This window comes from Odocoileus virginianus, chromosome 27, assembly GCF_023699985.2.
Source record: "Odocoileus virginianus isolate 20LAN1187 ecotype Illinois chromosome 27, Ovbor_1.2, whole genome shotgun sequence".
In the NCBI taxonomy this organism is placed as follows: Eukaryota; Metazoa; Chordata; class Mammalia; order Artiodactyla; family Cervidae; genus Odocoileus; species Odocoileus virginianus.
This window is the reverse complement of record NC_069700.1, coordinates 36110428-36127648: the sequence shown is the minus strand read 5'-3', so window position 1 is coordinate 36127648 and position 17221 is coordinate 36110428. Positions and strand designations below refer to the sequence as shown.

At 44.9% G+C, this 17221-nt stretch overlaps 1 protein-coding gene across 1 annotated transcript; it reads right to left on the bottom strand.

Moving 5' to 3' along the window:
• Window positions 1–4132: 4132 nt before the first annotated feature.
• LOC110146967 (HLA class II histocompatibility antigen, DM alpha chain) lies at window positions 4133–9264 on the bottom strand. The gene is made up of 5 exons (XM_020908115.2): window positions 9076–9264; window positions 6832–7116; window positions 5115–5393; window positions 4772–4903; window positions 4133–4405 (listed from the first exon to the last, which is right to left on the bottom strand). The coding sequence occupies exons 1-4, from the start codon at window positions 9161–9163 to the stop codon at window positions 4779–4781; spliced, it is 777 nt and encodes a 258-aa protein (XP_020763774.2). The 5' UTR covers window positions 9164–9264; the 3' UTR covers window positions 4133–4405; window positions 4772–4778.
• Window positions 9265–17221: the final 7957 nt, after the last annotated feature.

Below are 17221 nucleotides of genomic sequence, written 5' to 3'. Positions count from 1 at the left end.
CACAACATAGAAAGAACCTGACTGTCCATCAGTGAATGAAAGAATAAAGAAATTGTTGTGCATACATATAATGGAATGTCATTCAGTCATAAAAAATAAAATATTGTCATTTCCAACAACATGGATAAACCTCAAGGGCATTATGTGAAGTGAAATAAGTTGGAGAAAGAAAAATACCATATAATCTCTTTTTTATGTGGAATAATAATAAACAAGCTTATAGAAACAGAAGAGACAGATTTGTGGGTGCCAGAGACAGGGGCCAGGAGGTGGGAGAAAAGAACGAACTGGTTTTGGTGGGGCGTTTTAGTTTAAATAAATGGATTTATTTTTAAATCAATCAATCAAATAATTTAGAAATCATTAGCATAATAAAAAATAAATACATGGGAAGAATTAGAATAAAAATTATTTTATGGAACATGAAAGTGGAAACAGCAATATGTGTTAAAATACTATGTTATAAATTATGTAATTTTAAACTTGTGAGTGACTAAATAAAAGTAGTTAGCAGACATTTGACTATTTGCGTATAACTTCTATATACCTAAAACTTTATATTTTGAAACTAGCCAAAAATTTTTAAAAATATTCTCACTGAGAATATGGAGACTCACCTTATCACTTTATGTTCCAGCAAAAATTATAACTTCACTGCCTTGGGTCTGGAAAGAATTTCTTAAGATTATGAAAACACAAACCATATGGGGTTTTTTTAATTTTTTATTTTTAAGTTTTGGGTCACATCACATGAATGTGGTATCTTAGTTTGCTGACCAGGAATTAAACCAGTGTCTTCTCTGTTGGAAGCATGGAGTCTTAACCACTGGACCCCCAGGGATTTCCCACCATATGGGTTTTGATCATGAAAATGAAATCATTCTATTTAGGGAAGGAACCATATACAAATTTAACTGATGAGCAGCAAAGTGGAAGAAGGCACTTGCAATATTTATATACTGACATAGGATTACTATATAGAATATATCAGAACCCCCTCCCCCTCCCCGCAGTCACATGAAAAAACCATTTTTAAGATAGATGAACAATATAAATCAGCAATTCACACAGAGAGAAACCTAGGAGTTGATGTCCAGCCTCACTAGTAAGGTAAAGAAAAGCAAATTAAAACATAAGACCACTTGACACCCACGGAATTGCCAACATTTGAAAGTCAAATAATTTCAAGTGTCAGTGACAATAAAGGAAAGTGGGAGTTGGGTGGGTGCGTAAATGTGTATGGCCCCTGCATCACTGCAATGACAAAGCAGCTTTGTGAAAAAACTAACAGCTGAACCAGGACATCGCAGCCTAAGAGCAGAGTCTGGGCTGAGTGGGTCGAGGTCGTTGGGGCTGGAGGATCAGCAATAGGTTCATGGAAGAGGAAGAACTAAATTTTTTATTTAAAGGGGGACATCAGATGAGAGAGGGTCTGGAAGGCTTCTTGAATATTGTAAGTGACAGTATCACAGAATGCTTGATCAGAGGGCATCTCACCTAAGCCCACTGTAAGCCCACTGTTTTACAGATGAGGAGCTGGAGGCCCAGAGGGTGTGACTTGTCTAAGGCCACACAGTGTAGTTTAAAAAAATGGTTTGGAAATTTTCTGGTTATCCAGTGGTTTTCGACTGCACCTTCACTGCCAAGGATCCAGGTTCACTCCTGGTCGGGGAACTAAGATTCCACAAGCCAAGAGGTGCAGCCAAAAATACTCACATATAAATAAATAAAAGCAGTTTTAAGGCTTGAGTGGCAGGAAGTTTCTGGATAGGTTGGAAACTGGAGAGAGAGAAATCAAGAACTAGAAAGCAACGAGGGACAGATGCAAAATAGTTAAGTGAAAGAAAAAGATCTCAAAAAGAGAACATATAATACTTGAAGGTAGATTCAAAGTTGTTTCCAGAAAAGAAGTTAATGATGCTGATGAATTCCCCAGTGAAAATCTTTGCTAAGTTACAAGCACTTTTTCTACGTGCCAAGCACTGTTCTAAGCATTCTGCAAGATGTTAATTTATTTAAGCTTCACAGCAACCTTATTCAGGGAGGCACCATTGTTAACATCATCCTTTTACAGAAAATGACACCAAGACACAGAGAGGTTAAGGAACTCAGCCAAGGGCACAAAGCTACAGTCATGATTGAATCCCCAGTGGTCTGGTTCTGCACCCCATACTCTTAAGCAGTACACATGCTGCTCTTAGAAATAAGATGGTTCAGAGGAGGTGCCAGGTCCTCGGAAGAAGTGAATATTTTCCCTTAGATTCTGATACAGTGCAGACAACAGAGACTCTTGCACCAACACCAAAATAATTTCACTTTTCACCTTAATGCCACTCCCTCCTTCAAAGCAACTCCCAGACCTCAAGAGAAGCAAGAAGCAAAGTGCAGACAACGGAAGCGATCACCATTAGTCATGTGCCCCCACCACACCACCACCACCCACTCGCGGCAGTGGCAGCCGCGTTCTCCCTGGACCGTCCCCTCAGGCCACAGAACAGGTCATCTGAGAGGACACAGGAATTCTGGGCCCTTCCCGGCTGGTCACACTTCACTTCAGTGATTTTTGATTACACTGTTTTCATAAAACCACGATGACTGAGTTAGAACAGCGTCTGAAGTCTGATTTTTCCCACTTTGAAGCTCTTCCTTTCCCAGCTATGGTGAAGTTTGAAGGTAGTTATATATTCCTCAAGGAAGCCTCTACTAGGCGTGAACATGTTCACAAACAGTAGAGTGCAAAAAAAAAAAAAATGCAAGCAGCTTCCTCCACCACTGTGTGAGCAGATTATCCGAAAGAGGCTCTGCTTTCATTGCTTACATATTTGGCACAGACTGATAGGAGGAAACATCTATTTCTGCTTTATTGACTACACCAAAGCCTGTGACTGTGTGGATCACAACAAACTGTGGAAAATCCTGAAGGAGATGGGAATACCAGACCACCTGACCTGCCTCTTGAGAAGCCTGTATTCAGGTCAGGAAGTAACAGTTAGAACTGAACATAGAACAACAGACTGGTTCCAAATAGGAAAAGGAGTACATCAAGGATGTATATTCTCACCCTGCTTATTTAACTTATATGCAGAGTACATCATGAGAAACGCTGGGCTGGAGGAAGCACAAGCTGGAATCAAGATTGCCAGGAGAAATATCAATAGCCTCAGATATGTAGATGGCAGAAAATAGCAGAAGAACTAAAGAGCCTCTTGATGAAAGTGAAAGAGGAGAGTGAAAAAGTTGGCTTAAAGCTCAACATTCAGAAAACTAAGATCATGACATCTGGTCCCATCACTTCATGACAAATAGATGGGGAAACAGTGGAAACAGTGGCCAACTTTATTTTTCTGGGCTCCAAAATCACTGCAGATGGTGATTGCAGCCATGAAATTAAAAGACGCTTACTCCTTGGAAGGAAAGTTATGACCAACCTGGACAGCATATTAAAAAGCAGAGACATTACTTTGTCAACAAAGGTCCGTCTAGTCAAGGCTATGGTTTTTCCAGTGATCATGTATGGATGTGAGAGTTGGACTATAAAGAAAGCTGAGCACCGAAGAATTGATGCTTTTAAAGTGTGGTGTTGGAGAAGACTCTTGAGAGTCCGTTAGACTGCAAGGAGATCCAACCAGTCCATCCTAAAGGAGATCAGTCCTGGGTGTTCATTGGAAGGACTGATGTTGAAGCTGAAGCTCCAATACCTTGGTCACCTGATGTGGAGAGCTGACTCATTTGAAAAGACCCTGATGCTGGGAAAGATTGAAGGTAGAAGGAGAAGGGGACAACGGAGGATGAGATGGTTGGATGGCATCACCGACTCAATGGACATGGGTTTGGGTAGACTCCGGGAGTTGGTGATGGACAGGGAGGCCTGTCGTGCTGCGGTTCATGGAGTCGCAAAGAGTCGGACACGACTGAGCAACTGAACGGACTGAACTGATAGGAGTGAAAGCCATCGTGCTGTGTGGAGAGCAGGGAGCAGAAGTCAGCCAGGAGTTAGGGGTTTTCCCATTTCTCTCCCTAATGAGGGCAAACCACGTCAGGTGAAGGCATGTTGAGTTTGACATGATAACCTACTCAAGTTAAAATATCCAGAAATAAAATATCATGAGTTAAAAAAGAGGCCACACCGATATTAAGAAATGAGATTTATTGCCTTGACATGGCAGGGGTGTGGTTGTGATCAGAAGGCCACACTGGGTTCCCCTGGATGCAGAGCCCTCAGCTGAGAAACCTGGGCGCAACCACATGCTCGCATACACACACACACACACACACACACCCCAGAGGAGTCCCAGGGCCTCCTGCTCTGAGAAGGAGAAATCCTGGTCAGGATGTGAGAACCTGAACACCTCCTGCTTGGACGGCTGTAGCTGCTGGCATCAGACTCTAGTCAGGAAGAGTCAGCCTGGGGAGAGAGAGGATGGGGAAAATCCACTGGGGTGGGGTGGGGGGGGGGGTCCTTCTCATCCCCAAAGGCCCTTCCCCACTGGCAACGCCATCCAGAAGTTGCTCTCTCCTTGTCTCCAGATCATCTCCAAACACCCTTCCTCCAGCTCCCCCACTGCTCCTCCCCCAAGAAAAGACATGCTCCCGACCTGTAACTGCCTGCGAGCACCTAGGACCTCGACCAGGAGGACGGGTGTGCCGGATACAGGCCTCCCCACCCAAGGGCCACTCCGCGTGCTCCCTGGATCACAAGGCGGTCCCCGGCAAACTCACACGTGCGCCACTGCGCCTGGCTCTCCCGCCCCCTCCAGATGCCCCGACGTACCCCCTCCTCAGCATGGCTTTCGGAAGTAGATGATGAGGGCCAAGCCAACAATGATGCCCAGCAAACCCAGGCCAAAGGCCACGCCGCACAGCACGTTCTCCAGGAGATCAGAGGGCAGCGAGTTCTGGGGCACTGGAGAAAACGGGGAGCTGGTCAGCCCCGAGACCTGGTTGGGGATGACGTGGCTGTCTACGACAGGGCAGACCCCGAGGCTGAGAAGACTGAGGTTGGTGCAGAGCGGGAACGGCCTGAACAAGGGCCAGGTGGAGAAAGAAGCCCTCCCATGGGTCTGCCCCTCTTCTGCCCCACAAAGGAACCAGGCTTCCAGGGAGAAGGGTCTCACCCCAAAAACCAATTGCTGTGAAGCCATCGATCTCATGAGTCACGATGCAAGAGAAAAGATCAGAGGGTGCTGGTGTGAAGTTTAAGTAGGAAAAGGCCTGGAAGGTGAGTCCATCGACTGCAGAGACAAAAGTGGGCCCAGCTCCTTCCACTGGTGCCGACTGATACTGCCAGTTCACGGTCAGTGTGGGTGGAAAGAGGTTGCTGATGAAACAGACCAACGTGTTGGGCTTGCCAAACTCCAGGGGCTTCAGTGTGAACACCTCAACGATGGGGAACCCTGTGGGGGGATTGAGCGTGAGGGAAGGAAGCTCAGATGGGACCCCCGTTTACGGAGGGGCCGTGGCACATGGAGGAGTGATGAGGAGTTGGGGCTCTGGGGGAGGTCTTTGCCCAGGCAAGAACCAGACCCGGACCAGAGCCAGACCACGCCTGCCCGCCACCCTAACTTCCTGCAGCACTTCCGGTCTGGACCGGGTGAGCACCTGACCACAGGCTGTCTTCTCATTAAAAATGCAGGCACATTTTAACCAGGAGTTTGGGATTAACAGACACACACTACTATATATAAGATCAGTAATCTACAAGGACCTACTTTACAGCACTGGGAACTCTATACTCAATATTCTGTAATAACCTATGTGGGAAAAGAAACTGAAAAAGAATGAATATATGTATGTGTGTAAGTGAACCACTTCACTGTACACCTAAAACTAACACAACATTGTACATCAACTATACTCCAATGTAAAATAAAAATTAAATTAAAAAATAAAGGTCACCACCACCAAAAAAAAAAAAAGAACCAATTGGTAAAAAACATTGAAAATACTGATTTTAAGGATAGTTTCAAGAACTATATGTCTGAACATATTTGGAAGACATGCTGATCATGTCTATATATGTTTTTTAAGTTACTTTGTCATCCAATTAATGTCAACTCAGTTTTGATGTGCTATTGTTTAAATCTTGAAAAATGTACATTAAAACACATTATGATTGCAAACTATTTCGTTTAGAATGGTTGGACAGCAAGGTCCTGCTGTGTGGCATGGGGAATTATATCCAGGCTCCTGGGATAAACAATAATGGAGAAGAATATTAAAGAAAGAATGTATGCATGTGCATGACTGTGTCACTTTGTGCAGTGGAGATTGGCACAGCACTGTGGATCAGCTATATTTCAATTAAAAAAACACACTGTGATGTCCTAACAATTATGGCAGAATAATTAAATAAATATTAACAGAGCTTACTTAATCCATGTAGTTAAGCCTAGTTTACCCAGGCAGTTAACTACCATTTTGTTAACTCAGCTAGGGCTTTCATCGACTATGATCCATCAACATTTCCTAATAAACTCAAGTTTTTAAATAAATAAATAAAATGAAATTCAGGCACATCATCAGATACTTCCATTCTCCCCTTCCATTTTGCTAAGCGTCGATCATAACACAAGTGCCAACAGTCAGAAGGCATCAGTTGGTCCCTGCTAAATTCATCAAGTTCCGTAATTTTGAATCCTACTACATCCCAGGGGCTTTTCTTCTGCCCACAACAAAAACAGAGTACAGACCATGGGTGATCAAAAAATCAAGGTTCAAGGGGAGAACCAGAAAGCATGAGAGATGGGGAATTGGTGTGAAAGGGAAAAATTCAGTGTATAATGAGGTTAAGAGGGCACCTCCCCTCCCTACCCCACAGAAAAATGCCCTGACCTCTAGACACTGGGATTTGTCCTTCAAGTTTTGGGCCAATTTCTTCGATCATGGCCCGGCAAAAACCTTTGTCAAACATAATGTCGGAAGTATCTCCATGCTGGTGAGCCCAGTCAGCAAATTCAGGCAAGCGAGGCACTCGGATGCTCTGGGAAAAGTCGAAGGAGAAAAGCTGGTCATCGTCGTAGGCCTCAGAGAGCCCCACGTTGGGGCTCCAGTCCTGGCAGTACATTGTGTGCAGGAACGTGTGGTTTTGGAGCTCATCCCTCCACCCTGGAGCAGGAGCTGCAAAAGAGACAGGGCGGGGTTCTGGGAGGTGGGATCCCCTTTAGCTTAGAAAACAGCAAGGGACTTCCTTGGTGGTCCAGTGGTTAAGAATACGCCTTGCAATGCAGGGGACTCGGGCTGGATCCCTGGTCGCGAAACGAAGATCCCACAGCCGAGAAGCAACTCAACCTGGACGCTGCAACTACTGAGCAATAGTTCAGGAGTCTTTGCGCCACAACTAGAGAATCCACTTGCTGCAACGAAAGATCCTGCATAACATAAGGAAGATTCTGCTTACCTCAACCAAAGTCCAACACAGCCAAATAAATAAATATTTTTTAAAAAATAAAAGAAAACAGCAAGCCCTGCTCCAGCGAGGAGGGGGGCAGTGATGGGTTTACAACCCCTGTTGTGTCTGTCACTTAGGCTCTGCCTCCCAATAAGGGTGAGAAAGAAATTACGGAATCTCTCCAAACTTCCCCAGTCCATAAAAACATCAACCATCTAGAGCTGTAACAAGTAAAAGGTTCTAGGATCTAAAGTGGCAAATTCACTTGAGAGAGTCACAGCACTGACTGTATTTTTGTGCCCCAAAGCACCCAGCCAAGGAGGTAAGTTGTGGCTAAAATTCAGCTTGCATTTTGCTTACCAAGCCATGCATCCTGGCACAGAGTTGTATGCACGTGTGCTAAGTCCATTCAGTCGTGCCCAATTATTTGTGACCCTATGGACTGTAGCCCACCAGGTTCCTCTGTTCATGGGATTCTTCAGGCAGGAGTACTAGAGTGGGTTGCCATTTCCTCCTCCAGGGGATCCTCCTGACCCAGGAGTCAAACCCACCTCCTGCGTTGGCAGGCAGGTTCTTTACCGCTAGCACCACCTGGGAAGTCCTAGCACAGGGCTACTTTCTCCCACAGAAGAGACCTTTGTGTAATTCCCAGGAGGCCATCCTGTTGACTTGTGAAGGGCCTGTATGGGTTTCCCAGTCTTCACATGGATGGAGGAATGGTCATGATCTAAGCCATAGACAGCACTGCCCTATCCTACACTCAGATACACATAAGTGAAGTCGTTCAGTGTCCGACTCTTTGTGACCCCACGGGCTGTAGCCCACCAGGCTCTTCCATCCGTGGGATTTCCCAGACAAGAATACTGGAGTGGGTTGACATTTCCTTCTCCAGGAGATCTTCCCGACCCAGGGATTGAACCCGGGTCTCCCGCATTGTAGGCAGACGCTTTTCCATCTGAGCCGCCAGGGAAGTCCATGGCAGACAATAAAACCACTCTGCAGCTTCTTTTCAGGCACTTTATTGGCACCAGGCCTCTCTGAAAATATCTTCCCTCCCTCAGCCCTGCAGACATTGCAAAGACAGGACTGGGGGAATAGTACCATAGCTACAGGAAATAATCCCTAATTCTTTGAAACTCCTGGCAGGAATCTCCCCAGCCAGAAAGATTCTACTCAAAACCCAATACCCAGAATGATAGACAGTTAAAGTAAGAGGGATCTTCCAGGTTCTTCTTCCATTCCACTCCATCCTTTTCAGAGAAAGAAACTACAGACCAATAAAGTTAAGAGGTTTTTCAAGAATTGTAAGGTGAACTGATTTCAGAGTGCAGGGTTCCTAAGTAGGAACAGTGGAGATAACACCTGTTTTGTTCAAATCCCAGCTCTACCACTTACCAAAGGGGTGAAACTTGCCCAAGTTACTTAAACTCTGAGTCTCATTTCCTTCATCTGGAAAATGGATATAATTATCTCTGCTTCAAGAGACCGTCTTCAATGGAACCTACGAAGCACCTCTGGCGTTGTTTACCATCCATCCAAAGTATGGCTCTCTTTCCCAGTTCTGCTATCGTTTCTGCTCTCTCACCACACTTTCACCGCTTACTAAGCACTCTTGTCACTTTCAAATACCCCGGCTCCCTAGGCTCTGCCCCAATCAGGATGGAAGTCAACGAGAGGTACTGTCATACCTTCAGGTGCGGTCCGGGACAGGGGCAGCAGCCACAGAAAGGAGAGCAGCCGTAGCAGCGCAGCTTCCTGGTTCAGCTCAGGATCCATATCTTCACACCTCCCCGGGGGCTAGGAACTACCAGCCAGCTGACCCAAGTCCCCAAATTCCTTCCCAGATCATGTTTCTCCAGCTCACTTCCCACCACTGCCCTTGTCATCCTGGATAAGCCAATCACAAAAAGTGTAGGGTTTGACGTTATCAGTCACCGGGGAGAGACCTGAAGCAAACCACCTTCCTAGGACTTGGCTCTTTCACCCGGCCAGCCTTGGGGTGTAGCTGGCGTGGGGAGGCAGTGGAGGAATGTCTGCCTCCTGGTGGGGATCCCTCTTTAGTAGCCGGCTGTCAGCCTCAGCCTGTAACCAGACCAAGGGACTCTTCTGAGCAGCACCACCCCGTGGCCAAATAATAAACTGAGGCAGCTCATTTTCCCACAGCAAACCCCGCCCCCCAACCCGGACCCAGGGCCTCTTCAGGCTGAGGATGGAGGAACAGGTGGGATCTAATTAGGAAGGCTGATAAGAGTCTTGAAGGAAGAACAGGCCAGCAGAATGTGAGGAGAGAAAAACCACCCAGGGCAAGGAGCAGACAAAGGGGTGAAGGTCAAAGGCATTCAGAGCTCCTTTTTTTGGAGACCTTTGTATAGTTGGACTGTAATAGTTGGAGGTTCTTCATATGTTCCTGTTTGGTAACAGGCGGGGGATGAAGGTGGAGTGTCAAGAGGAGCTAGACTTTTTTTTTTTTAGGAGTTACTTTTTTATCTTTATTTTTTTTAAAAAGTTTATTGGGGTATATATAGTTGATTTAAGATGAGCTAAAAATGTAGGCAAGAGCTAGATCATATAGGCTCTGTTACAGCACAACACAGGTGGGGTTTTTGTTTCTTTGCTTCCTGATGCACCACATGGCATGCAAGATCCTAGTTTTAAGGCAGATGCCCAATGCAAAGAAGGACACACCGTTGGTTACTCCCATCCCTTTCACCTCTTGATAACTAAGTGTCCAAGACAATCCACATATCCAGCACCAGAGGAAAACCTGAACCTATTCCCAGTCCTGAGTTTGAAACTCTTGCCTAAGGCATACATATGAGCCCGTGCCCCTTGCTGAGAGAATCTAACAGGAAGCCAACCTCCCAGGAAGGCTGGGAGACACACCTTGCAGACTCCTGGACAGAACAGTCTAGGACACAATATAGGAGACAAGGTGTCGCACAGACACTGAATGTTAACTAGGTCACTGAAACACACTAATTTCTAAGAACCCGGTGGCAGTAGGAGCATCCCGGGAGCTAAGAGAATAAAAGATGAAGAGCATTCAGAGAAATAAAGGTGTTCCATGAAGAGGGGCAAGGTCAGCATTATCAGATACTACTCAGAAGTCGAGGGAAGACTGGAAAGCATCCTTAGATTTGGTCATTATGAGATGGGTGATAAATATGTTGGGAGCAGTTTCAGCACTGTAGTGGGAGTGGACTCCAGATTGTTGTAGGCTGAGAAGTGGAAGACGAGGAAGAAACTGTCAGTGTATATGCTGCAAGTATGATAGAGAAGAAAAAGAAAGACAGAAGGGGTTTGAGGGGGAGGCAGTGAGAAAAATCTAATGTGGCAATTAAGTAGTAATCTTAGAAATCAATCTATGTGAACATGATCCTTTCAAAACCCATACTCCCTTCTAAGAAACAAGCAACAGCAGTCGTAACAGCCCCAAACACACCCCCATGACTCTCTGCATATCTCCAAACACTAAAGGGTACATACATGTGTGTGAGTGTATGTGTGGTGGTGGGTAGAATGCCAGGGTTGGGGTAGGCTTCCTTTGTGGATTAATCCATCAGTAATTCCTGTGGTGGGGAAGAGTCAGCCCCTGAGGAAAGTGGTGTTAGTCGTTCAGTCGTGTCTGACTTTGCAACCCCTTGGACTAAGCCTGCCAGGCTCCTCTGTCCATGGGATCTCCCAGGCAAAAATATTGGAGTGGGTAACCACTTCTCTCCAGGGGATCTCCCCAACCCAGGGATAGAACCCACGTCTCCTGCATTGCAGGGAGATTCTTTACCATCTGAGCCACTAGGAGAGCCCTAGGAAATTAGACAGAAGGTGACTCAGACAGTAAAGAATCCATCTGCAATGAGGGAGACCTGGGTTTGATCCCTGAGTTTGGAAGATCCCTGGAGAAGGGAACAGCTATCCACTCCAGTATTCTGACCTGGAGAATTCCATGGACAGAGGAGCCTGGCAGGCTACAGTCCATGGGATCACAAAGAGTTGGATACGACAGCAACTTTCATGGTCACTGTCATATTAACATCACCAAAACTATTGGTGGAGACAGATGGCGCATGGCCACCTACAGTTCTACACCAGGAGGGAGCGACATTTTTCTATAAAGGACCAGATAATAAATCACTGAAATTTAAATTTCATATAATTTTGATGAGCTACAAAATATAATCCTTTTTTTATGGGGGGGAAAGAGCAAGGGTAGTCAGACAGAGTCTTCAAATCATTTATTTATTGGTCGTACCACAAGGCATGTGGGATCTTAGTTCCCGAACCAGGGATCAAGCTTGAGTCCCCTGCATTGAAGTGCAGAGTCTTAACCACTGGATGGCCAGGGATGTCCCCAATTCTTTCACTTTTTTTCCCAATCATTTATAAACAAAAAACCATTCTGAGTTCCTGGGCCATATAAAAGCAGATGGGCTGAATATTACTCAGACCATAGTTTGCTGCACACGGTTCTGTGTGTGGTCAGAAATGGGGTGGGGGACCCAAAATAAACCCACCCTCCAAAGAGCCCCAGTCCTCCTTGGGGATGGCAATTCATTAATGTGTCCCAGATACAACACTGTTCGGAGGGAGGTCTGGGGGAGGAGCATGAGGACTAGTGGGAGGTCTAGGAACATGTGGGGGCAGACACTGCAACTACACTGGATGGAGAGACAAGGCAAAGAGGATCCAAGCTCCCCACCAAGAGTACAGTGTAGACAAGTCCAGCATGCAGAGAAATTCAACCATCCATCATTAAGATGGAGGCAAGGCTGTGGTTAACTATTCTTTCCCTGTACAAATGGGAACAAGTTAAAACATTTATAACTACCCTTCCCTCTATGTAATTCTTCCTCCTCCCGGACCGTGCAACAACCCCATTAATAGATATCTCAAAAATAGTATGTCATCAGTTTGAGGAAGTGGGAATTGCAGGCAAGAAGGGGAGGTGGCCAGTTCTGTATACTAGTAACTCACTGTCTTTGACGAGATATGAATGCATGTGAAAATAGAGCCCTCACACCTGTGAACCCAATAGGTCCCGGCTTTTTAACACTCAGCCCTCCATCTGTCTGTACTCCTGCCCCATTTTCTATTTCTTGACAGAGCCAAGTCTCCTGAAAAAGTTGTGGGCAACCATCTCTCTACTTTCATATTTGCCATTTAATCCCTAACCCTAAACAATGAAACAGTTCAACATCTTCGCGTTGCTAAATCAAATGGACTCTTTGCAGTCTCAGCAAGATTTGACACAGTTGGCCATGCCTTGCTTCCTAAAACGGTTTATTTTTTGGCATCCCTGACAGCACTCTCTCCTAGTTTTTCCAACTTCCCTGGCATCCTGTCACCTTTATGGACTCCTTTCAGCTAACCCGTAAATGCTGGAGTCCCTGGAGTTTTGTCCTCAACCTCTTCTCTTCTTACACTCAACACCTGCTCTCAATGGCATTTACCCTCACTCATCTTCCATTACCACCTATTTGCTGACATTTTCCAAATTCCCCCCTTCGGCTCAGTCCTGGCTGATTCCACACCATCCTTACATCAAACTGCCTTTAGGCATCTCACTTGGGTGTTGTACACAGCGGTTCTCAAATTGTACTCACCACAAAATAGGGTCCCACAAGAAATTTTTGTAAACGTAAATTTGATAGTAGGAATTTTTATTTTAAAATGTATTTCAACACAGATGTAACAAGACACCAAAGATATTTATACAGTAATTTTTATTATGCAATAATTATAGTTAATAAGGTTATTTTGATTGTAAGCAATAGAAACCAATTCTAGCTTAACTTTTAAGCGACAAGTCAAAGCGTTAGTCACTCTGTGCTATGCTTAGTCATTCAGTCACGTCCGATTCTTTGTGACCCCATGGACTGTAGCCTGCCAAGTTCCTTCATCCATGGGGATTCTCCAGGCAAGAATACTGGAGTGGGTTGCCATGCCCTCATCCAGGGGGTCTTTCCAACCCAGGGATCGAACCCGAGTCTCCTGCATTGCAGGCGGATTCTTTACCGTCTGAGCACCAGGGAAGCCCAAGAATACTGGAGTGGGTAGCTTGTACCTGCTCCAGGGGAACTTCCTGACCCAGGAATCAAACCGGGGTCTCCTGAATTGCAGGTGGAATCTTTATCAGCTGAGCTACCTGGGAAGCCCATTAGTCACTCAGTTGTGTCCAACTCTTTGTGACCCCACAGACAGTAGCCCACCAGGCCCGTTTCCATGGAATTCTTCAAGCAAGAACACCACAGTGGACTGTCATTTCCTGCTCCAGGGGATCTTCCTGACCTGGGGATCGAACCCAGGTCTCTGGTATTGCAGGCATTCTTTACCGTCTCAGCCACCAGGGAAGCCCCCTTAAAGGGGAGATTTATTGGACGGATATAGAGCTAGCTCACAAAATAAAAGGGAGAAATCAGCTAGTCTCAGGAAGGGGAGTCACAGGGGCCTTAGCAGCAGGGGTTGAGTTGCCATTAATATACCTCATCTTCAAATGCCTCCAGCATCTTATCTTTCAAGTTTCACGTTGCTACAAGACACAATCTGACTGTCTCAGCTTGTATCAGGTATGGGCCTCTGGATCAACTAGCAGTGGCCAGGCACAATATCATCTCTGTGTCTTAAAGCTATTTCTGAAGAAAAGAGAATTATCACAAACCTAACCACCACCTCAACATAGCTATCTTGAACATACGGCATCCCAGACAATGACATGAGATCACCTGAGGCATAAACATAAGGTGAAATCTGTGTATAAATATTCAGACATTTCCCAGTCAACTCCCAAATGATATCTATCATCTACTAAATGACTTCTAGTCTATCACAGGTCTTGCCACAAATTCAAAATATACTTTATGACTTGACTCAATATTGATTAATTAATTATAATATTTATATTCCACTAAATGATTTCCTTTGGATCTATGACCAAGTTTGAAATTTTTTTTTTATCATGGAAAATTTCAAACAGACACAAAAGAATCTAGTAACCCCCCCACACTTTTTTTTTTTTTTAATTTGGCTGCATCAGGTCTTAGTTGTAGCACGTGAGATCTTTGTTGCATCATGCAGGATCTTTCTCATTGCAGTGCATAGACTCTTTACTAAGTTGGGTTTCCTTTGTGGGTCAGAGAGTAAAGCATCTCCTGCAAGGCAGGAGACCTGGGTTCGATGCCCAAGTCGGGAAGATCCCCTGGAGAAGGAAATGGCAACTCACTCTAGTACTCTTGCCTGGAAAATGCCATGGAGGAGCCTGGCAGGCTGCCGTCCATGGGACTGCAAAGAGTCGCACACGACTGAGCAACTTCACAGGTTCAGTAGTTGCAGCACACAGGCTTAGTTGCTCTCCCTGCAGCATGTGGGGTCTTAGTTCCCCACCCAGGGGTCTAACCCTGCTCCCTGCATTGCAGGACAGATTCTTAAGCACTGGATCAGCGGGGAAGTCTCCCCCTATATGCTTGAAGTTTCAATAATTTAAACAAGCTAAAAGCCTTCCATTCTTGTTATATCTATTCTCCTATTCCATACAATTTTTTTTCTAGAGTATTTAAACAAATGCTATCATTATATTTCACCAGGAAACATTTCTAAGAATATCTATAATAACTTTTCCTTTAATTTAACCGCCATACTATCACTACAAGTAACAAAATTAAAAATGATTACTTAACATAACCCAGTCTGTGTTCATTTTCCCCCCCTGACTACGTCAAAAATGTCTAAGAGAAAGTTTGAAATAGAAAGCACTCTTGTGGTTTTCAAATTGTGCTTTTATTTTTTAAAATTAGTTTCCTATTTTACATGATGTCTCATAAACCTGTTAAATGTTCAGTAATGAATTTTTAGGCAAATGAAGTTCAGGAATTACTACACTGGATGTAGTTCTATCTCAGAATTTACAAAACTCACTCACCACCTTCCCTTCCCAGCATGCTCCAGCTCCCGTATTCAAGAGCTCAGTGTGTAGGCTGAGTGCCTACCCAATCAGATGAGTCACAAATGTGGGAGTCAAGTTTGACAACTTCACCTTCCTCAAACCATCTCGTCCAGTTGTTCACTAAGTCTATCAATCCCACCTCTTCCATATCTCCTGAGTCTGTCCTCTATTCCTACTGGTTCAGGCCCTCAGTGGTTAGATTTTTTTTTCCTGGATTACTGCAGTTTTCTTAGAATTGATCTGCCTCCAATCTTACTCTCATTTTCCAGTGCTGCCATGGGGATCTTTTTACTAGTACATTTGATCACATCGTATTTATATGAAAACCTTCAATAGTTCTCTGCAGTCTGCTTTCCTTGACATGATCCTTAAATGATCTGAACCCTCTTAATCTATCTCTGTATAAGTCCTCTGAAATTTCAGCTCCCTCAGAAAGCCTTGGCACCCAGAATGGAGATGAGTGACCTCCTTGGTATGTGTCCATAGCACTGGCCTGCCATTCCCATCATCTGTATTTTATCATTCTGTTAATGTCTGCTTTAGTCACCTCACTCCCACTGCAGGGTCTCAAGGGATCTCATCCTGTTCTTTTTTTACACTCTCAGCATGTACCAAGAAAGCCCACCAGCAAGTGACTGCTCACTGTATGAATAAATGGGATGTAGGTTACTGAATGTGCAAAACTGGGCCTGGAAGAACGTTGAAGACTTAGATGAATGATAGATTGTTTCTTCTAACACTGGTATTTCAACAGTAAATCTCACCAGGCATGTCTATGGGCCACTCTACACTTCACTCCCACTGCCTTCCCCATGCCTTCCCCATGCACACCACCCCTCTTCCCATTTTCTTCCCCTCTGCCACAGCCCAGAGTAAACCTGGCCACCCAGCTCCCACCCTTCCCTTCATTTCCTGCCTAGTGTATCTCTTCACATCCATATTCATTCTTCCTTTTTGGCTGCATTATTAGAATACAGGCATGCTGTCAACTACTCTACAAGGTTGGAATTTACTATTACCATTATATAAACAAGAAATCCTCGGCTCAAAGAGGTTCATTCATTTATTTAGCAAATATTTATAGACTGTCCTCTATGTACTTGATAGTATGCTGGGCACCAGGCACCTACATGATCAAACTTGCAATCTAATGAAAACTTGTCTCTAATGTCTAGTGACATTAAATAAGTAAACACACAAACCTACAAAAGCAAACTGTAAAAGGCAGCATAAAGGAAAAGAACTAAGACCTGTAGAAAGACTAACTGAAATGGAACATAGAGATATTGTGATGGGATCTGAATTGTGAGCAGGGGTTAGCGAAGTGGTGAGGGGGAGAGAATGCTCTGAGGCAGGTGAGGGGCTGGTTCCTTCAAGGAGGAGACCTGTGTGGCTGGTGTATAGTAATTAGTGAGAAGAGACAACAGACAGATGTGAGGCAAGGGACAGGAAGAAGCAAGACCACATAGGGCCTCCTGAACCACAGTGAGGTTTCTCAGTGCAATTAGTTCTAATGCTGTGATGACTTTGTTCCTTTTCATTCCATGTGTGAACGTATGCTGTGGTTCCGACCTGACCTACCTCCAGTCTCTCCAAAGCCAATCCATGGTGCACACTGTTAAGTAAGTCTTCCTATAAAAGTAACTCTTGCTTCTCCTTCCAAAAAAATTAAGCCGCTCCTCCCTTTCTACTAGATTCAGTCTGAATTACCTGGCCTGGGTTTTCAGATTCCCTGTACTTTGACCTCTATCCCTAGATAACGGAAGCTGCTCTCCACTGTCAGTAACCATCCCCAGTTACCAACCTGATGAGTTTCCCTCCTTCCTTCATGCTCTCACACCCTGTGCAGGATCTTGTCTCCTCATTCAATCAGAACAGGGGTTCTTGGGAATTCTCTG